The sequence below is a fragment of the Carassius auratus genome, chromosome 28, assembly GCF_003368295.1.
Source record: "Carassius auratus strain Wakin chromosome 28, ASM336829v1, whole genome shotgun sequence".
In the NCBI taxonomy this organism is placed as follows: domain Eukaryota; kingdom Metazoa; phylum Chordata; class Actinopteri; order Cypriniformes; family Cyprinidae; genus Carassius; species Carassius auratus.
Window position 1 is genome coordinate 8,103,664 of NC_039270.1, and position 23,875 is coordinate 8,127,538.

At 39.3% G+C, this 23,875-nt stretch overlaps 1 protein-coding gene across 1 annotated transcript in view; it reads right to left on the minus strand.

Moving 5' to 3' along the window:
- The window catches only part of LOC113046667 (glutamate receptor ionotropic, NMDA 2C-like), a 64,455-nt gene that overhangs the window by 31,888 nt on the left and 8,692 nt on the right, over nt 1-23,875 (minus strand). The window contains exon 2 of the mRNA XM_026207549.1: nt 8,485-8,926. Within this exon, the coding sequence (XP_026063334.1) occupies nt 8,485-8,910 (426 nt within the window). The 5' untranslated portion in view covers nt 8,911-8,926. The remainder of the gene's footprint in view (nt 1-8,484; nt 8,927-23,875) is intronic.

Consider the following 23,875-nt stretch of genomic DNA (forward strand, 5'->3'; position numbering starts at 1 on the left):
GTAATACTCCTCCTCCTACTACTAATATGAATAATGACAATTATTGTTGTTGCTATTATTATTGTCATTCATGTTAATATTATAAATGTATGTTAAATATTTAAATATGATAACTATTATTTATTACTATAGCATACAAATTAAATATATTTTGTAGCATTTATTTGTAGTATCACTGTCATTATCATCTAAATAAATAACAACATTACTTATAATTATTATAAATTATAGCTTCATATAAATGTAACTTTATTTTAGTATGCAAAATATAAAACAAACTGTATAATATATATAATTATAGATAATACTACTACTACTTATATTATAAATAATAGTATTTTACCTGTTGTCATTGTTGTTATTATTAACTTTAAATATTTAAATAAAATAATTATTACATATAACTAAAGCATGTTAACTACTAAATATGAATATTTTATTAACTATAATTGTATATTAATATAAGAATAATCATGGTTGTCATCATAAGTAAATAACACCATAACTTGGTGAATTAATAAAGAAATCAAATGATATTCTGTCACATGTGTTTTCTTTATATTGCCTGTTCAAAATATCTCTGAATACAGATCATCCAATTTAATTATAGAACCATAACTAATTGTTTTATAAATGCTCTTTAATTGTGCTTAATGTGGCACAAATAAAGCACACTCTGCGAATGAGGTTACAATAAAATATTTATATAGCAATTAAAAAGTAATTGCTTATAGCCCATAATCACATTCTTCACTATTATTCAGGTGAAATGTGTTTTTACTTGGCAGTTGCATATTTAATCATCCATGCATAACAATTTTATCATTTTAAAACATACTGTAATATCAGTTCCCCAAAGATTGGTTTCATCCAAATGTACAGTTCCCATGGACCCGGGGAGAATTATAAGGTCAAATTACAAGCATTTGAAGAACATAAAGGCAACTATATTGCAGTCCAAAGATCACGTTTACTTCTATCATCTAAGAAAAGTCTACAGTCAAAGATCTGACTGCATGGACATGATATTTGGTTCTAAAAGGTTTATTCCCAAGAGAAAGATTGCAAACATCTCAGAGAAACAGCAGATCTTAGGTGTATTTTAAACAACATTTATCATTTTAGAAAGAGTATACAGGGACTGAATCTAAACTGGACCCAGTTTTTATCTAGTAGATGAAGGCCAACTGCTAGCAGAAGGGGATTTCATATTGAACCGCTTCCTGAGAGAGACTTTCAGCATAACACAGTGATGTCCTTCAGACAAAAGCATTGGGAAAGTAGGCTAAGCCTGTTCATTAGGCTGGGAACGGGAGACGTTGCCGTTTATTCCACCTGTTCGCTGACCCCTTTAACTGCTCTAAAAATCACAGTGCTTGAACGCTTGTGTCATTGAACGACCATTGCATTTAAAAAAGTACAAGGTGCGACACCAAAAATTGGTTAGAGCAATATAATGGGTTAGGTATTTATAATCTGGTCCCATTACAAACTATTGAGTTCCCAACCTCAATATTTATCATATAAGAATTTGTTTGAAACCACTGCGTCCTTCAGTTTTTTTTGTGTTCACCTTGAATAATGAAGACTTTAATTAAGCTTAATGAGTCACCTTAATTAAGATTCTTATCAGCAGCATCTCATTTCAGAGATAAGAAGAAAGAAACAATCTGTCAGTAGAGTGTTTAATGCTATTGATTCTGATAGATTTGTATTTATATAATTGTTTTTAATATATGTAGCTTCCGAAACTAATTATTTGCATCTTGTTTGAATTAACTTGCCTGATTATTGAAGGTATGACGACATTTGGTCATGTATCAAGAACTAGTTGTGTGAGAGAAAAAAAATTGGATAGAAAACATTTACAAATTTAAATAATAAATCTGCCTTTTAATCTGAAAAAAAAATGGTTTAGAAAAAACACAAAAATTGCTATTAATTGTTACAATTGAAGACTACAATAAGAAAATCTTAATAACCTGATTATTTTATAATCTTTTTATTTTTTCTACCTGTGGAAATTTTCATGGTTTGTTTTTATTTGGTATTTTGTCTATATTCCGGTTTTATTAATGCATTGTTTCTACATCTTCTATTGGGTCTTATTCCTGTGTAGCGCTTTGAGATTCTAGTTTTAAAGGCCAACCAGCGCTATAAAAAAAATTACGTTTATTATTATGATTATTAATAATATTTTACAGTGTATATTGCTTTTGTAATTTGCCAAACATGTACTTTATGGAAAGTTGACAGTGTGCAGAACACAGCACAACTGATTTCAAAATCACAATAAATGCAAATCAGTATGACACTGAAGACTGCAGTAATGATGCTGAAAATACAGCTGCACATCGCAGGAATAAATCACATTTAAATGCATTCAAATAGAAAACAGTTATTTTTACTTGTAATAATATTTCATAATACTGCTGTTTTTATATATATTGGCAGCTGATCCACACAAGAAGTGAGTCTTGAACACTCATGGACTTTGGTGCTGGATGCTGTAATAGGTGTACTCAGATCATTGTATGTTCAAAAATATATACACTAATTTATCTCTTCACCAAAAGACTATTTACCAACTGAGAAAAAAACGTAATGTGCCAAATCACTCTAACGTGGAACGCCTCTGAATGGAGAACAGACTGTAGTCTATTACATAATGATAATAATGCATTCCCAGTGGAGATTATGTCAAGTTTATGTCATCTTAAAAGTAATCTTTCTGTCTCTCTCTCATCCATATGCAGCGTAATTGGCTAAGAGTCTGAGCATGCATTTTAATTTAAAATACTGTCTCCTCCCCTTTTTGCTGAAATCACGAGCTGCATCTAAACGCAAAGCTTTGGAAGGATGACCACCCTCAAAGATTACAGACAGTGTTCAGTTCACCAACAGATCATGCACCATATTCATGTGTTAACACAGTTTGTATATGTCACTACCCAACAAACATTAAATGTTATTTTATCCACATTATCTGTAAACATGCCAGTGCCTGTCTCTACAGGGAGAACAATAATTCTGCATGCTACGGAGGTAATTCAGCACAGACATCACGTGGATTGTTGAGACGAGGTGTGCTGTTGTGTTTCTCAGACTTCAAACTTACAATTTCCATCTGCTGGATTATGAAAGCAGCAAAAAATAGACTTGCACTGAAGGAGGTACCTAAGCCGTATCTGCAGACTGGAATACTGACGAGACATTGAACAGACACATAAAACACATAATAATGAGCTACAACCATGTTAGCAACTACACAGCAGTGCCCTGGCAAGCACCCACAACATCCTAGAGCCACGCAGAGCATCTCTGGTATTCAACAGCACTCAAATCCCTTCAGAAACTCATTCCTTCTGTCATTCTACTGATGTCATTCTGGAAGATTTCCAAACAGAAATTCCTAATGTTTTACACGTGGCTATATAATCGGAAAAAGAACAGGAAAAAACTGTTTCGATTTTCTTTTTTCTTCTTTTTATTATTTAATTCTTGTTATAGAACCAGATATTTAATGTAAAACTATAAAAATCCAAAAAAAAAGTTAAGAAATATAAATATATTATTACTACTTTTTAATTATTATTACTAATATTATTCATTTGTCAAAAATGATTTCTTTGTGCATATTTAGGATACATTCAATATATTAGCCCCAGTAAGACTAATGATTTATTTGTTTATTAATTTTGATAAGATGAACTACAGTACTTACAGCCTTTATTAATCTTATTCAATGGTCATTTCTACATCTACTAATACTTTTTTGAATAAACGTTTACTGTGAACAAACAATGAACGATTGTAAGGTTAGTAAATGCTGTAAAGTTGTATTGCTCATGGTTTATGTTAACTAAAGCATAAACTAATGTTAACAAATGAGAACATATGTGACCCAGGAACCACAAAACCAGCATGAAATTGAGATTTATAGATCATCTGAACGCTGAATAAATAGGCGTGATGTATGGATTTTTAGGACAATATTTGGCTGAGATACAACTATTTGAAAATCTGGAATATTCGGGTCCAAACATATCAAAATATTGAGAAGTTTAATCAAAATTATTATTTTTTTTTTGTAATTTTAAATAAAGGGTTTTATATATTTACAATACAAAATGTACTAAATGTCTTTATGGAACATGATCTCTACTTAATATCCTAATGATTTTTGGCATAAAAGAAAACTCTATAATTTTGACCCATACAATGTATTGTTGGCTACTCTTACAAATATTCCTTTCTCTTTGGTTTTCTCTTGATATCTCTGCTCATTACTCCACTATAGGTGTTCTGGTCCAGTCGAACGAGAAATATAAAAGCTTAGCCGCTTATGTGCGTTTTATCTCCAAAGGAAACTTCTCTGTGTGTGTCTCTCCATGTGTGTGATAGATAGAGAGTCCACTGTGTCCACTGTGGCTCTGCACACGGCCAGATAAAGCAAATCTCTCGCTCGGTGTCTCCGAGGAGCTTCTAGGCAAAGCAAATATCACTGAAACTCAGTGAACCAATACAACTTATGAACAAATCATAAAGGTACATTGGCAAAGGAGGAGTTCATTTGCCTTTCTATTTCCTTATGCCTGAAAACAGTTAACGGCGTCTGCCGGATCTCCCGGTGTCTGAAGGCAGCACGAGCGCCACATTGATCCATGATTGACTGCTGAGAGGAAACACACAATGATTTCATTCTCATCGTACGCTTGAAGTATGAACGCTCGCTTCCTACAAGATTAGATTCTGTACACGGCTCGCAAGGACAACAATAAAAAAAAAATGTTTTTGACTACATTGGATTTTGGTTGTTGTGTAGGCTCAAAGGCATGGCCATGAATATCTAAAGATTTTTGCCTTTGTTTTTCAAGGTAACAGATGACCGAAATGGCCACATGATCATGTTTGGCTCAGTAAGAGGGGTGCAGAATAATGCATACTTAAATACATAAAAATAAAGGTTTTTATCAGCATTGATTGAGCCTTTGAATCTCCACTGTACAAAAGATCCTTTATAGTGAAAAAAGTTTCTGTGGATTTTTAAATTTTTCTTCACACTTAAAAAGAGAGAAAGGTTCTTTGGGGAACCAAAAATAGTTCTTCAATGGCATTGCTGTGAAAAGTCCCATTTGTAATTTTTTAAGTGTTGCACAAAACTCTCAGATCAAAATTAGTTTCCGGACTAATATCCTTCCGTGTCTTATTCCTGGAGTAGATGTCTAATAAACAGGAAATGGATGAAGGTGAAAGAACTCGTCTGACTTGCCTGGAACGATTCCTATCAGTTAATCGATACCAGCATCTTTGTTTTTGTTTAAAAAAAAAAAAGCCCTAGGGAAAGTAGTACATTTGTATTTATCTCTGCCTAAGCTGGCCACACTTTCACAGCAGTATTTTAGATTATTATGGTTACATATGTTCTCATTTCTGTTAATCAACCACTGATTAAAGGAAATATGTCTTAAAGTAATTGTGAATTTGTCCTGCAGTTTTGAGTGCTTTCAGTCTAGCCATTGATTTTGTTTGATTGTATCCTGAGTTTTATGTTTTTAAATGTGATTATTTTGTTTTGGAACCTTGTATTAGTGGAGAGCCTGCCACTTACTCATTACAGACTACTAAATATGACCTAAACTTCTGTAACAAATGAACGCAAACTACATTTCTGAATCGGATTCATTTGAAGCAGTGACTCTTAAGAAGATGCAAGCCAATAATGATAGGAATCAACTTTTGTGTACAGATGTCTTAAAGGTACAGACACACACAAAAAACTTTTGGAAACTGGCAATGAACCGTCAAAAATGACAGCTATGTTCAGTGTATGAAACACATATATATATATATATATATATATATATATATATATATATATATATATATATATATATATATATATATTCTATTTGCATTGCATTTCCAAATCTATCGTAAAGAACGTTATGTAATATGTAAAACATTTTTAGTCTGGTTAAAAATGCAGTGACAGATTTATTGAAAGTTGAACCTGCAATATTCTTCCACTAGCCGTGCTGCAGCCTCTTAGCAATAAAGATTTTCATCGCCATGCAGATATATGGATTTAGCATTAGAAAAAGGAGTTAACTGCTCTATTGCAGCGAGTGTTTGGAATATAAATACAGTCAGATGCTGAAATACTGCTACTCACAAAGCAGCCGTCTCAGCTCTAGACGTCAGCAGTCCATTTTACTGTGCCCTGAATAAACATTATATTTCTGTATTTATTCTTGGAATGTGCTGTGTGTCATTGTTCATGGTGATTTGCATAGAAGCAATAAAACAGACAGGGATCATCTATTGTCCCTCGCAGCTCTATTCTGAACTGAAGTAAAGGTCAGCTGATCTCTGTTTCACTTCAGTGGCTGACCAACACAGTGACGCACATCTAGAGAAAGAGTGGTCTTCGTTTACACTGTCCATGTTCAATAGTTCTCTAATGATCCATCCATTCCCAGGCTCTTTCACAAATAACTCAGGTAATACCACCTAGATTAGACTTTCTGCTAGAAAATTACTTTAAGTTTGTAAAAGTTATGTGTACAAAAGTTTACTTAGTACATGTGCACAGCAATTTTATTGATATTGATATTGAAAATGTAAAAATTGCAAAGGTTGAGTAAAAATCTAAATTTCCAATTCGTCTAGTCTAAAATTAATAAGAAACTTAATAAGAAAAAAAAAACTGCAAAAAATGGTCTATCATTGTGGAATTATCATTTTCATATTCATCCCCTCCAAAGCATCATGTATAATATATGAAGTAAATTAACATTAATGTTTTTTACTGCACAGCAAAACTTTGGGAAATTAACCCAATGGCCAACTATATTCAGACTGGGAAAATCAATAGAGCTTGTAAATAATGATAACATGATGAATGATGATTCTCTAATTAGAGACAATTCCCCCAGTGCTGTGCTAAAATACAAGGGTTTCTGGAAATGAACATGAACAATGCTGTATCCCAAGATATTTCAGCATTGAGAGCCTGCTGCTTGTGCCTAATTTGACTTTTTCATTACTTTTCAGCAGGGACTCATACTGCTCAGTCATACAAGTATTGTATTAACAAAGCCCCACTTAAATAGCTTTTTATGGAATAGGAAAATTCATAATGGCCAATTAAATCAACCAGCTACTCCAAATAATACTGCTTTCACACTAGAGCTTTTGGTTTGGACACAAATCTGTTTTACATCAAGAGGTTAGTCTGTTTAGTTGGCATGAATGTGTTTTTATCGGGTGTGCAACAGTGTTTCAATAATATGGTAAAAACACTTTTATCACAGCAGTACTCATTACATAACCTTTACACAATCAAACCCATGACCTTGGCATTATGAGCATCACACACTTCTGTTTGACCAACAGGAATACTACCCATTGATGAAACAAACAGACAGTAGTTTCAGACCCAAAAGTGCATTTGTGCATTTTACAAATGGTTTTTAGTTACTTACACTAAGGTGTTCATTTTTAAAGTGCATGCTTTCCATGGGAATTAAACCCATGACCTTGCTGTTGTTAGAACCATGCTCTTCTGTTTGAGCTACAGGAAGGCTACTCATTTTGAAGACACAAAAATACCACAGTTTCAGAAAAGTACATTTACTGTTTTTAAGCAACTTACATTAATCATGCAAGCATTTATTGGGATTTGAACACATAACCTTGCCGTTTTCAGCTCCATGCTGTTCTGTTCAAACTGTAGGAATGCTACTTATGTTGATGGGACAAGTGGAGCACAGTTTGGGAAACAGAACTAGATGAAAGTTTGCATTTCACAAACATTTTAGTGACTTGCATTGTGTTCATGCATTTTAGAAGTTGATGCATTCCATGGGAATCGAACCCATGACATTGCTAGCACTATGCTCTTTTTGAGTTGTAGGAATGCAAAAAGTAACAAAACAAGAAAGAATGAAATTTCAAATAACTCAAAAGTCCTTTTGTAAGACATAATGAATACTATTTTGAATACCTGATTCTAATTGTTCATTCTCTACATTCTAAGGTCAAATGTTGTTGTATGATTACCATTAAACTGTATATTAGACCGTTGTCCCTAGTTCAATACAAAGCTTTGCTAGTTCATTTTTCTTGTAGTACTCCGTACTCTATTTCTTCTCAAATAATATTATTTCATCTCAAATCAATATTTTGTGGTGATTTATTTATTTACTTGGTAGGTAACCGCGTAATTAGCCAGATAATGTACAGTCAGCCAAAAAGAACCCCCTTCAGGGTTATTCAGGAACTCTGCATTTCACATCAGGGTCTGGATGACCTTGTCATGGTTTATTTGTGCTGCTCAGCAAACATTATCCCTTACGAATCTTTGTTGCGAACCATGAAAGAACCCTGAGGGAATCTTATCCCAGCATGAACACCCAGAAATCAGAGTTTAACTATCCAGGTCAAGCAACCTCAGAAACTGGCACGGTGCTGGACTCTGACCTTGTGAGGCAGGACAACGGCAGATCCCCCGCTGATGCCCACTATGGGCACGGCCGTCTGCGTTGAGATGAAGTCTAGGATCTGCGCCACGGCCTCGGACCCAATGTTATCTTCAAAGACCACCCCGTGCACCCTGTTAGCAGCCAGCGTGTCGCAGATGCGCGTCAGTAGGGTGCGCGGGTTGGTGTTGTTCACCAGCACAGTGATGGGGTTCACCTCCAGCGGCAGGTCCAAGAAGTTCTCCCGGCTCAGTCGCCCCTTGATCTCCATCTGGTAGGCGGAGCCGCTGAACACCACCGCCACATTCACGGTGGGCTCGACCATCCCGAACGGGCGGCACTGGCAGCGGGGGGCACAGAGGACAGACAGCAGCAGCAGCAAAGGCAGCCACAGTGTGTCGCTGAGACAGCCTAGATGAACGCCCATCTCAGTCGCCTACTGCCTGGATGAAAGAAAACACAATCGGGTGTCAATCACAGGGGATGGGGGACTTTAAGCACGGCTGAACCATATAATCAAGGCTTAAAGCACCTCAGAAAGAAGTCAAAACAATAAAGAAGTAAACATTAACTACGCATACATGCACCCAAATAATCCTTTAGTAATCGGATTGTGGCTCAATCAGATTTCATGTAAACACCTTTATTGATCTGTTTGAGCTTGATCTGATCAACAGGAAATATCTAAGCATGTAAACATTTGAATACGACTATATTTTGGATTTAAATATTTTGTGCACATGTGCAGTGGTGCATAGGTACACTATATCTGTTTATGTATAGTATGTTTTACTTCTACGACTACAAACATTCATGTTTATTTATGCATTATGAATTGGCCTTACAAACAATATTTGTGCAGGTAAACATACTTTTTCAAAAACATACTATTTCAAAAACATGTTTAACCACTATTTCGCTTTCCACAGATGCTCTAAGTCTCGTTAAAACTACATCTGAGAGATTTAGCTTTAATATGATTTTTTTTTTTTTTTTTTCTGGCAACGTTCATAACACAGAATTGATTGACAGGAAATGTTGTTGTTGATGGCAGGAAAAAAAAGCTAATCAGTAAATAAATTTTCCTCTGTAAACTATACATTAAATTATTACTGTTTTCAATTAATAAAAAATCAGCTATGGTGCAATTGCCTAAGGACGTTACATTAACATTTAATTAGATATAAAAAATAAAATTTAATTTAAAAAAATGTTAATGATTCATTGGAACACAAAATGCTTGTCTTTGTAAATCATTTATTAAAATGTAAAAACCTCAGACTGACTCCATTCTCCACTCTTCATTCTACCTTTTAACACATTTCATGATGTACTGAAAAACATTTCCAAAGGATGTTATTATTTTTATATTTTTACACTGTGTAATTCGCACACAAGGAATTAAACTGTTTTGCACACAGAGAAAAAAAAGGTGTGGTGTTGTAAAAGGATCAGTTTCATCCATGTAAAAACATTGCAATAATACTTCATAATCCAGATGTCGTACCATTGTCAGTCAGCTTTAACAAAGCAAACCATTTAGGACTATTCTTGTATTAAATGTTAAAGTCCATTAGAGTCAGGGAGTCAATGGGTTGTCCAGCTGCTGTCCTAAGAGCCACCGCTCTCAAATCACATCCAACAGATGCTGGCCACTATATATATATATATATATATATATATATATATAAATCTCTTTTTCTCAACAAATGGAGAGCGTGGGGATTTATGACCCCTAACTTGTGTGCCCTTTTGTCCTTTATTTTTGCAGAGCGTCTAACATAATCCCTGATATTAAAAGTCAATAGGCAATAGATGCTATAAACGCGGGCCTTAAAGTAACGTTATTGCATTTTAAAGCTTGTTTTAAGTCGCCATTGTGGATAGAAAAACCTCAGACATAAAACTGAGGTTAATTTCAGCTTTCTTTTATCATTTTCCATTTCTAACTCGCCCAATCTTCCTTCACGCTCTGAGTCCAGTGATATCAAAGCAGCGATCCTTAAACAACATCCGTATGGACGCGTGGGGTTATCCGCCAGACTCAGCACTGTTTTTAAAGGGATTCAGGTCTTTGAATGGCTTTAGCTGTCCGGCCGCCCGGGGGCGAGTGCCACGGAGATGCCACATTTAACATGCTGACCAAATTTAGCGTGTCTCATGAGCCAGACACCATGTAATCCTCTGTAATCCCCCCTAGTATGTCATGCTTCATGGCCTGATGGTATCACCTCATCTGACGGTCTCGTGTGGCAGAGATCACTTTATTCCTGCACCGACCCTGTATCACATGTCTCATATATACTGTACACACCGTATTGATTTGATAAAAATGGTAACATACTGATTTTTTTTTTATTATTCTTTGATAGAAGTGACAGCATTTGTTTGAAACAGAAATCTGTTATTAATATCTGCCACATTTAAAACGTCTTTTACACTTTTGATTAAGTTAATGCATAAGTTAATAGAACAGAAAATGTTTAATTCCTACAAAAAATCTTACTGACCGTAAACTTTTGAACCATATTTCGAACCGATGTTTAGGAATTATTCATCAGACGTAACAGAGGTCATTCTAAAACTGAACACCTGGAAAACTTCAGCTGTCAATCAAATCCCAGATGTTATGACCTTGAAATTGCACTCTTGCTATGTGTAAACCTCAAAGTTAATAGTTAATATTCAGTTGTCATTTACACACCCTCAAGTCATTCCAACCCTGTATGACTTCCTTTCTTCTGTGAATGTTGACAGAACTTTCTGTTTTTGGGTAAGCTATCCCTTAAAAGCCATTTTCTGCACCAAACGTGAGGGATATAAATCAAGTTGTGCTACAGGAGGAATTATCGAGACACAGCAAAGTGCAAAATGTAATCAGTGACCTAATCAACCACATTACTTTTGTCGATATGGCCATTTAATTCAGGTATATGTCAGACGGACAAATGAACCAAATTCAAACGTGGTGAATTTGATTAAAGCACATTACTGGTAAACACGAGCTAAGGCAACGTGGGATATTTTCTACAGTGACACTGACAGATGTGAACACAGCAGTTGGCAGATTGCACATGCATGCTTGCTCGGAGGAAAGAGACGCACGACACTCGGCCTGCACTGCCTCGAAGCACTTACACAAATATCCATCAAGTGGAACAAAGGTAAACAGGCACCATCTCATTTTTCCCAATAGCTCCGACATAAACTGGCTACACACTCATTTCAATGCACGAGCTCGTCTGTTCGCTTGATTGATTACATTTACTTGTTCGCTATCACAGCTGTGAGAAATGTTCAGCAATTCATTGATATAAATTGCTACTGTAACTGATGTGAATGCAGACAGTGAGGTGCATTATTCATAACTCTATACGTACAGTGAATGGTGATGTACATGAGTTAATAGGGTTGTAGAATCAAACGTTTTTTTTTTACCTTTTTACCAGTAATTATGAGAAATGAATGAGCCTCCTTCTCGAACCTGGGTTGAGTCTCACGAAACCTTTTAAGAATGTCACATTTCACAACAACCAATAAAAACAGTTTATTTAAATATATAATATAATATAATACAATCTAATATAATATAATATGTAACGTGATGTTATTTCAATGTCAAATAATTACTATACCTCCTCAATGCCATTCTTGAAATGTAAATAAAAAAAATACATATATTATTCATGCAGTATATAAAAATGAATGAATATATAAAAAATAAGCATATAATTATAATCATAAAAATATGGTGTTTTACCTTGTCTAAGTTTATTTATAATTCTTTGAGTATTGCAAAAAAAAAAGTTTATATAAAAATACAATATAAAAATGTTACTTTAGAATGTTTAACTTTATTTAAAATGATTTGTATAGTGTAAATATAAGTGATATTATTTTCATGACAAATTACTGCTCGACTTACTGCTAAAATTATTGTTTACTCAGTGCTTATAAATAAATAAATAAAAATAATAATAACATGGTGCTTAGTTTTTATAGCAATATGGTGCTTTATATTGTGACAAGCCTCACTATCATTCTTGTGATGCAAATATATATCTAATATAATTAAAACAAATTAATTTGTTTAATTTTTTTGAGAAAAAAAGACTAATTAAATCTTAGATATACTATAAATATTCTTCTTCTTGACTACAAATATCTTTTTTTACTTTTCCTTTAATTTTGAGGTAAAATGTTTGTTAAAAGGGCATACCTCACGATGTTTGAGAGCCATCTGCACCCCTATAACTGTTCGGTGCTAAAATGCAATGCCTGCCACAACATAATAACATTCTCTCTCTATCTAATCTTAATATCCAGAGACAGCTATAAACTAGCAATCTTTAGGATGTTTTTCCTGGGAAATGCAAACACTGATGCTTTGTATGTTTTCCAATTCCCAGATGTAGAGGAATAAAACCCTCCACCTTTAAGAGTTGAGATCCATTCCACCGATCTACAAGTCTATCACTTATACTTCATTCCCCTCGTCTCTCTCACACACTATTTTATTCTCTGGCTCCCTGCGTGGGTTTAATATGTGTCACTGTCCTTGGCTGTCCCGAGCTGTATCAGTAGAAAGTTTGTGTGTCTGCTCAGATTAGTGACCTCTGTGATTTGGCTCATGTAAATCAGTGCTGCCTCTGAGAACATAGACCAGATTAGATCAAAGTAACGCTTGCAGATCCATCCTGGCATGAAGCGCCCCTCCGTCTCCCTCCCGTGTTCCGCTCCTTATCCGCCAGCACTCTTTTTTTGGACACGTCTTTTGTTTGTGCAATGTCTTGAGCAAAAAATAACAAATATGGAGATTAAGTGTGCATTCTGCAGGTCTGATCAATCTCTAAATACAGTGCTTCAAACCTCAAAGAAGTGTTCAACACCCTCTAGTGGAGGCAAGAGAGAAGAAAAGCTAGTCACAAAGGTCTTATTGATTGCTATTGACACCATACATCAGTTTTAACAAGAGTACCAAAATATCTCTGTAAGCTCAACCCGTTTCTGAGCTGAAGTCTGCTTTCTGAAGGTTTTTTTTTTTTATCCCATTAAAAATTCCCATTAAAGTCCTCACATATTAGGACTAGACCTTTTTAAAAAGTATAGTTCTTTGGAAAGTATTTCCATCCATCCCCGATTTCATTTTTCCCATTCATTCACAGCATTCCGAGACTTTGATATGGCAAAGGGAATTACATTCCAACTCTAGTTCCATCACACTCTGACTCCGGCAAATTCCTCATAATGGTACAGTGACATTTAAAGATGCAATCCTTCCCATAACCCCCTACTTAAAATGGCACATATCCAGGAGTTTGATTGTAATATCAAGAGATAAAAGGGAACTACTAGGCCAACTTAATAAGCTTGGAAAAAACCTTCTCCTCTTGTGCTTGAACTATCAGATGAAATAAAACTGATTATTGCACAAGAATTACAACACACCGGCAAAACTGCATGCAAGAGCCAAAAGACTCTTTAACGTACTGTGTAGCTTTATGTATAATCACTATATTACAAATCATTAAAAAAGCATAATATAATGTTTAAAGTGATAATTATTTTCATGCCAAATAACCATAAAAAAGTAATAATAAAGTGCCTAATTTTGTTAAAATGCTTTGATAAGGGCTTATAAAGTTTATATAAAAAATATTAATAATAACAATAAGGCTTTTTTTATTGTATGCTTATTTAAAATGCTTTGAATAAGGTAAATATAAGTGACATTATTTTAAAGACAAAAAAAAACAAAAAACAATTTGACTTCCATATTGATATTACTATGATGCAAAAACATTATTTATTGCTTAAATGATTTATACATTATTTATAAATAAATAAAAAATAAGCATGTTGTCACATCCACACAAGGAGAGGAGAAGACGGGTAAGTATTTTCGTGAAGCTTTATTAACATAGGACTTTAACAGAGCAGGTAAGTGAGGTCACAGACGGTGAATCTTCAAGCACTGATCAACTGGTGAGTTCAAGCACAAAGCTAAGCCAGACAACAAAGAGTCACTTCCCTTAATCGCTGTGTCTGAATCTCCACAGAGTCACAATTACGGTCCACAAGGAGCAGGCAGAAGATCCACAAAGAGTGTCCATGCAATCTTGATTCCAGCCGGTGAGTGAGTGAGTGAGGTGAGTATTTAAAGGTGTGGTGATTGCTGGTGCAGGTGCAGGTAATTAGTATTCAGGTGACGGTTCACGTGGGCGGTGCATGGGAGATTGAGTGGATGGTGACTGGCAATGGTGACTGGGGCTGAGGGAACGAGCTGAGGGTGTGACACTACCCCCCCCCCACGGGTGACTCCAGGCACCCTAGAGCGGTGACGGGGACGACCACGACCTCTGGGAGCCGGGCGGTCCGGGTGTTGTCGGTGGAACTCTTCGAGGAGAGCCGGATCCAGGATGTCATTGCGTGGTACCCACGACCTCTCTTCGGGACCGAACCCCTCCCAATCTATGAGGTATTCCAGGTGGCCGTTCCGCCGCCGGGAGTCGAGGATCTCTTGGACCTGGTAGATGTTGTCTCCGAGGATCTCGGGTTGGTTTGGAGGGGGAGGCGGTTCCGGTTCTGTGGAGGAAGGAGAAACTGGATCAGTGTGACGTTTTAGCAGTGAGACGTGAAACGTGGGTGAAATCCGGTAGCGTGGTGGTAGGTCCAGGCGGTAGGTGACGGGATTTATCTGGGAATGGATGGTGAACGGCCCTATGTAGCGGGGACTCAGCTTTTTGCAGGGCAGTCGGAGGCGGATATCCCGAGTGGAGAGCCAAACCTTGTCTCCAGGCAGATAGACGGGATTAGGCGATCTGCGGTGGTTAGCGGTCTCTGTATGCCTCCGAACTGCCCGTTGGAGATGGATGTGAGCTGAGTCCCACACCCTCTCGCTCTCCTGGAACCAGTGATCTACCGCGGGCACCTCAGAGACTTCTCCTGACCAGGGAAACAGCGGTGGTTGATAGCCTAAAACACATTGAAAAGGGGTTAAGCCTGTAGTGGTTTGGCGAAGGGAGTTTTGGGCATACTCAGCCCACGGCAGATACTGGCTCCAGGTATCCTGGTGTTGGGAGCAGTAAGTACGGAGGTACCGTGAGATTTCTTGAATCTTCCGCTCGGTCTGGCCGTTGGTCTGAGGATGATATCCAGAAGATAAACTGACGGATGTTCCGAGGAGTTGGAAAAACGCTCGCCAGACCCTGGAGATAAACTGAGGACCTCTGTCCGATACAATGTCCTCTGGAGTGCCATAATTCCGGAACACGTTGGTGAAGAGGGCTTCGGCGGTCTCGAACGCTGTGGGAAGACCTTTTAAAGGGATTAGTTTGCAGAATTTAGAAAAACGATCTACAACAACCAGGATGGTAGTGTACCCCCGTGAGGGGGGAAGGTCAGTGGCGAAATCCACCCCTAGATGGGTCCAGGGTCGGCGAGGAATGGGCAGTGGTTGTAATTTACCCACGGGAAGTTGACGAGGTGTGGTGGTAACGGCGCAGACCGAGCATCCGAGGATGTCCCGTGTAACGTCACGAACCATGTTTGGCCACCAGTACTTCTGCTGGATGAGCGAGAGGGTTCGCCTGCTGCCAGGGTGTCCTGAGCCAGGTGACGTGTGCGCACTTTCCAGTAGAGGGAGTCGCTGGTTTGTGGGCACGTACATAAGACCCGTGGGAACCTCCGGAGGTGCAGGCTCCTCGAGGGTGGCGGCTCGAATTTCCTCGTCGATCTGCCAGAGGATGGGCGCGAGGAAAACGGAGGGTGGTAGAATCGAATCAGGCTTGTTGGTGTCTGGTTCTGGTGAGTACATACGGGACAGGGCATCTGCTTTAGTGTTCTTGTGACCGGGCTGATACGTGATCTGAAAATTAAAGCGAGCAAAGAAGAGTGACCAACGAGCCTGACGAGCATTGAGTCTTTTGGCGTTCTGCAGATATTGGAGATTTTTGTGGTCGGTGACAACAGTGAATGGAAACTGGGCTCCCTCTAGCCAGTGCCGCCACTCCTCAAGGGCGAGTTTAATGGCCAACAACTCACGGTCTCCGATTCCATAATTGCATTCGGCAGGAGAGAGTTTCCTAGAGAAGTACGCACACGGATGGAGTGAGCAAGGTTCACCAGACCTTTGGGATAACACGGCTCCAATGCCGTGATTGGCCGCATCAACCTCTACGACGAAAGGCTTGGACGGGTCAGGATGTCGAAGAATGGGTGCTGAGGTGAAGAGGTGTTTAAGATGGCTGAAGGCCTCTCGAGCTTGGGGTGTCCAGCGCAGCTGGCGCTGACCTCCTTTTAGGAGGGATGTTAGAGGAGCTGAGTGCAGGCTGTAGTTCTTGATAAAGCGTCGGTAGAAATTGGCAAAGCCAAGGAAACGCTGGAGTTCTTTCACCGTTGTGGGCTCCGCCCAGTTGGCCACAGCATCCACCTTGGCAGACTCCATCTGAACTCCCTCCGCAGAGATCACGTATCCGAGGAAGGAGACGGTAGTGCAGTGAAACTCGCACTTCTCAGCTTTTAGGTAGAGGTGATGGTCTCGGAGTCGTTGTAAAACGTGGCAGACATGGGTTTGGTGTTCTTCTATGTTCCGGGAGTAGATCAGGATATCGTCTATGTAGACAATGACGAATTGGTGGAGATAATCACGGAATATTTCGTTCATGAAACTCTGGAAGATGGATGGACTGTTAGCAAGCCCATAGGGCATAACCTGATATTCGTAGTGCCCGGCAGGGGTGATGAAGGCAGTCTTCCACTCGTCTCCCTCTTGGATACGGATCAGGTTGTAGGCACTGCGGCGGAACGGCCACCTGGAATACCTCATAGATTGGGAGGGGTTCGGTCCCGAAGAGAGGTCGTGGGTACCACGCAATGACATCCTGGATCCGGCTCTCCTCGAAGAGTTCCACCGACAACACCCGGACCGCCCGGCTCCCAGAGGTCGTGGTCGTCCCCGTCACCGCTCTAGGGTGCCTGGAGTCACCCGTGGGGGGGGGGTAGTGTCACACCCTCAGCTCGTTCCCTCAGCCCCAGTCACCATTGCCAGTCACCATCCACTCAATCTCCCATGCACCGCCCACGTGAACCGTCACCTGAATACTAATTACCTGCACCTGCACCAGCAATCACCACACCTTTAAATACTCACCTCACTCACTCACTCACCGGCTGGAATCAAGATTTGAAACTCCTTTGAACACCTTGGCTTCGCGCAGTTCCTCCAGAGCCGCCGGAACGAGTGGTAATGGGTAGGCCAACTTGACGGTGGCGTCATTTAGCACCCGATAGTCGATGCATGGTCGAAGTCCGCCATCCTTTTTGGGGACGAAGAAGAAACTGGATGCAGCTGGAGATGTGGATGGTCTGATGAACCCCTGATCGAGAGCCTCCTGGATGTATTCCTCCATCGCCACCTGCTCAGGACGGGAGAGTGGATATATTTTCCCATGTGGTAGCTTGGCACCTGGCAGCAGGTCGATACAACAGTCCCAGGGCCGATGAGGCGGTAATCGGGTGGCTTGTTCCTTGCTGAACACATCGGAGTAGGAGGAGTAAAGGGCAGGTCTTCCTATGGAGGTGGAGTGCAATTGAAGGTGCGGTGGCGCAGACTGTGAACTCTGGACTGGTGAACGGTGAATGTGACTCTGGCATTCCGGGTCCCATGCCTGGATTTCCCCTGTGCTCCAGTTGATTTGTGGGTTATGTTGGGCCAGCCACGGCCTACCCAGGACGACGTCAACGGTAGCGCGAGGAAGTACGAGGAGGGCCAGTTGTTCCCGGTGTCCGTGGGGCAGAACGAGTTGTAGCTCGTGTGTCCTTCTAGTTATTTTGCCACCGCCTAATGGTGATCCCTGGATGGTAGTGATACGGTAAGTGGTCTCATTCTGGATGATGGGAATACGGTGCTTGGTTACGAAGTGAGATGAGATGAAGTTGCTTGCGGCTCCGGAATCCACCAGGACATGGATGGAAAGATTACGTGAGTTAATTGTTATCTGGGCTTTGATATGAGGTATGTGAGATACAGATGGGGTAATTGAGACTGTACTCACCATTGGGCGAGGCGGACGGACCGGGCAGGCGTGGATCAGGTGAGTGGCCTCGCCACAGTATAAACACAGCCGCTCCTGGATGCGGCGTCTCCGTTCAGAGGCATCTAGGCGGTAGGAGTCGGTGATCATGGGTTCCTCCTGGTCTCGTTGGGGCGAGGGCGTTCTGGCCGATGGAGAGATGGCATATGAAGCCGGGGAGGCACAAGCCGAGAGGTGCTGAGCAACATTTATAGTCTTTGTAATGAATGTCTCTAGACTGACATTATCGTCGTAAATGACCATTTGCTTTCTGATCTGGGGCTTTAAACCTTTACGGTAGGCAGCTAGTAGGGCAGTTTGGTTCCAACCACTGGTGGCGGCTAATGTCCGGAAACGGAGAGTGTAGTCGTGTATTTCAGCGGCTCCCTGCCGGAGATTTAAGAGTTCATCATGGGTTGAGAGAGGAGTTAGAGCCACCCCGAACACTTCCTGGAGGTGGGTGACGAAGGCGTCGAATGAGGATAGAACTGGACTTTGGGAGCTCCAAAGAGCCTCTGCCCATTGTAGCGCTCGTCCGGTGAGAAGAGAGATCACAAAGGCGACTTTGGTGGCCTCATTGGGGAATTTACAGGTATTTGCGTTGACGAACAGTGAGCACTGCAGAATAAACCCACTGCAGCCACTCGGTTCACCCGTATAGCACGTGGGACGTGCAAGGGGCGTGCTGTTGGTGGCGGAAGCACCGGTTTCGGTGGGTGGTGAAACTGACTGTAGTACTTGGCGGAGGGCAGTCACCATTTCGGTGAACGGGTCCGGAGCCGCTCCCTGAGCTGCAGCGTTAACATCCATGGGAGATATGAAGTTCTGTTTTTTGGGGCTGGAATCCTGTCACATCCACACAAGGAGAGGAGAAGACGGGTAAGTATTTTCGTGAAGCTTTATTAACATAGGACTTTAACAGAGCAGGTAAGTGAGGTCACAGACGGTGAATCTTCAAGCACTGATCAACTGGTGAGTTCAAGCACAAAGCTAAGCCAGACAACAAAGAGTCACTTCCCTTAATCGCTGTGTCTGAATCTCCACAGAGTCACAATTACGGTCCACAAGGAGCAGGCAGAAGATCCACAAAGAGTGTCCATGCAATCTTGATTCCAGCCGGTGAGTGAGTGAGTGAGGTGAGTATTTAAAGGTGTGGTGATTGCTGGTGCAGGTGCAGGTAATTAGTATTCAGGTGACGGTTCACGTGGGCGGTGCATGGGAGATTGAGTGGATGGTGACTGGCAATGGTGACTGGGGCTGAGGGAACGAGCTGAGGGTGTGACACATGTAGTAGTAGCTGTAGTAGTAGTATTAATAATAATAATAATATATGGTGCTTTACCATGTTTAAGCTTATTTAAAATAATTTAAATTAAGATAATAAAGAAAATAAAGATAATTAATATGAGCCATTACTGTGATGCAATATATATATATATATATATATATATATATATATATAAATAGAAAATATGAGCATATAATAATAATTATTATTGTTGTTATTATATAGGATTTTGCCATATTTAAATTATTTAAAATGATTTAAGTAAGGATAAAAAAAAAAAGTCTCAGGTTAAAATAAGAATTTAATAATGCAGCTTGCTTAGCAAACTGATCCCATTAAATGCCCATGGACGTGTAGGAGACGTGAAAGGATCATTTTAAATTAGACGCACCTTCACTGATCTCATTTTGGGACAAACAGTGGAGTCAATAAACAGGCGCCATTATTGTCACATCAGATCAAGGTCGGCGCTCCATTTTAATCTGAATCTGGTGACTGTGGCGCTGACGAATGTTTGAAGAGCAGCATTCATTCAGCCTGCCATCAGATTTCACCTCGTAGCTATCGTAACTCAACATCCGGCTGTCTGTCATCGGCCCTGACAAGCTCCAGGTTCATATTTACTCCTGTTGTCTTGATGAAATGATGCCTGTCATTATGGCCTGGTGATAAACATCTGTAACAAGCTGTCACATTAATGCGCAGATGTACGTTCTCTCTGTTCCTCCAGCAGCCGTTCATCATGATCCTCACGCTCCACGCTGAGCTCATGGTTACAGACAGCTGACTGTACTGTACTCTATCACCACCACAAATATCAGCATGACTTGAAAATAATGCAATAAATATGAACTTAATAACATCAGCTGTGACATAAAAACACCCTAATGTGCAAACAGTGCCTTGCGAAAGTATTCATACCCATTCTCTTTTTTTATGTTGCTGCTTTATGTTAAACTGCTTTAAATTACTTTATTCCACATCAGTCTACACTCCATAAACCATACTGACAAAAAAAGAAAAAGAAGAAAAAAAAATGTTTTTTACTTCTTTGCAAATGTATGAAAAATAAAGAATTTAAATGATTCCGTTGCATAAGTATTCATACCCTTATCTGGCACAGTTGAAATTTAGCTCAGGAGAATTTGTATCGCTTCTAGATGTCACGCTTCATGAGGAGTTAAACTGTGGCCAATTTAATTGAATGGGTATGATTTGGAAAGGCACACACCTCTCAGAAAAGGTCTAACAGCTGATGAATGCATATCAGAGCAAAAAGCAAGCCCTGAGGTCAAAAAACTGCCTGCAGAACTCAGAAACAGGTTTGAGTCAAGCCACACGTCTGGAGAAGAGATCAGAAAAAACTTCTGCTTCACTGAAGGGTCACAGAAGCATGTAGTCTCTGTTTCCCTTAATGGAAGACGTTTGGACCGACCAGGACTTTTCCTAGAGCTGGCTTCCTGGCCAAACTGAGCAACTGATGGAGAAGGGGCTTGTCTAGACAGGTGACCAAAATCCTGATGGTCACTCATAGCTCCATGATCACATGTGGAGAATCTACAGAAGGACAATCATCACTGCAACACTCCACTGATCTGGGCTTTATGGAGGTGTGGCCAAACTCAAACATCTCCTCAGAGGAGACACAGGAAAACACAATTGGACAAAAAGCACCTAAAGGACCCTCAGACTGTGAGAAAGGGTATTATGTGGTCTGATGAACCTCAATTCCAAGCATCATGTTTGAAAGAAACCAGCTCTGCTCATCACCTGCAGAGTAGCATCCCAAAAGTGAAGCGTTCTGGTAGCAGCCTCATGCTGTGGGACTGTTTTCCAGCGGCAGGGACTGAGGGACTCATCAGAGTTAAATATTGAGCCTTAATGAAAACCCGGTCCAGAGCATTCAGAAGCTCGGACACGGGGAAGAAGGTTCACCTTCCAACAGGACAAACAGGATCCTAGGCACACAGTAAGATGCAATATTTCTGGACGAACCTACAAATGTCTGTCAGCCAAATACACATGTGCAAAGCTTGTCGCATCATACAAAGACTTGATGCTGTAAAGGTGCTTCAGCTAAGTACTGAGTTAAGGGATTGAATACTTATGCAATGGACTTATTTAACTTGTTTCAATTCTGTTTTTGTTTCTGTCATTATGGTGTATGGAGTGTAGGCTGATGTGGGGAAAAAAAGTAATTTAAAGCAGTTTAAGATAAGGCAACAGCATAACAAAATGTGAAGAAAAAACAATTATTACTTCCGCAAAGCACAGTAAGTGATAACAAAAATAAGAAGCATACTCATTTAAAATATAAGGTGTTGAGCGGGAATTAAGTGATGATGATGATGAAAATATTAATAACAATAATAAGAAGAAGAATTTATTGCAAATATTGTTAAATATTATGCTTTAACAATAAAAACTGTGATCTGTCATGACCAATGCTTATCAAAATAGAGGACCTTGCTTCCCACACACACACACACAGACAGAGACACAGACAAAGCAACTTATTATACTGTACGTAAGTAATATATTAAAATTAAATATTATTTTAATGGCAAATAACCAATACAGCAATGTAAAAAAAAAAAAAGTAATTGTCATTACATTATTTTTTTTATTTTTTTATTTTTTTACATTAAATGCAATTTTTCCAGGTACAGTATAAATAAATAAAAAAAATTACATTTTAGTAATTAATAGGATTTTAATGTAGTCGGTTTACATTCTCTTTTGTATTATTATTTGTCAAACACTGCAAGATGGTCGCTGCCAAAACATCTTATATACACATCTACAATAACATAATGAAATACTTCTGATATAAATATTTATTAATGTCCATACTTCTGGGTGTCAATAGATTGCTTTTCTGCATGCAGAAGAGTGTAGATACACCATCTGCTGGCAGTGGCTCTCTGCCCACACCAATCTACAAAATCAAGACCCCCTAAATTCAACCCACAAACCTTAGCTAACCTGCCACATCATGACCTACTCAACTGACTCAACAAACCTTTAACCACAAAAGCAAAACACATCACACAAGCCATGCTCTCAATATCAAGGGTTTCTCTGGTTGCCCTACATCTTCTTATAAGCTTAGCACACTATGCTTAACACTAGGTTAAGGCTACTGAAAACTTTTGGATATTAAGCTTTTGAGGTGCTAAACCTAAACTGCGGTGTGAATTTCTAAACCAAGGTAAATTACGAGACATGAAACAGGAAGCAAGTTAACCTGTCTGGCCTGGAGAGTTGGGCGGACTCTCTCTGTGGTATTGTGTTTGACAGCGTACTTTAGCATGTGCACATGCGCTCATTAAGACTGCTGCATGACTGTGGCTTAACGAGCCATTAAAGAGCCATTACGACTCATTAAAGCACAGTCATGCAGCAGTCGTGCTGGCTTAACATGACACTGACTGATTCTGAGAGCTGCTGCAGGTAGACAAACGCCTCACAAGGTGACTGCTCCAACTTAACACAGCCTTCTAGAGCTGGCCAAATCTTACTGCCTTTCACTGTGTAAGAATCAAAGTCTTTCTCAGTATTTCTAATGAGATATTTTAAATAGAGGGCTGACCTTGATTTGTATGGGCAGATGCTAAATGTGACGCAACTATTTTTTTTATCTATAGCAGTAGCACTCAATAAGCCCCACGTTTTGATTGATCATAAACCGGACGTACTTCAGTTTAAGAAGTTACTAACTCACATCTCAGATCGCTACAGTCTGACTCACTGACTTAAGAGTGATTTAAGCATTTAGTTTGGCATTTATGTCTAACAAATACAAAGGCTATCCATTTCCTCCATTACACTCATGACATCCTCGAATAAATAATAAATCATCAGTTCATGCATACATAGGTACTGTGACGTGATAATCACAGAAGTGTCCTGCGGTGTAACACGCTACTCTCTATCCGAACAACATTATCTAATTATTATGCATGCATTTTATGACCTTATGTTAATTGAGAGACTGCATGGAATATTTGAACTGGTAAACATTCATTAGT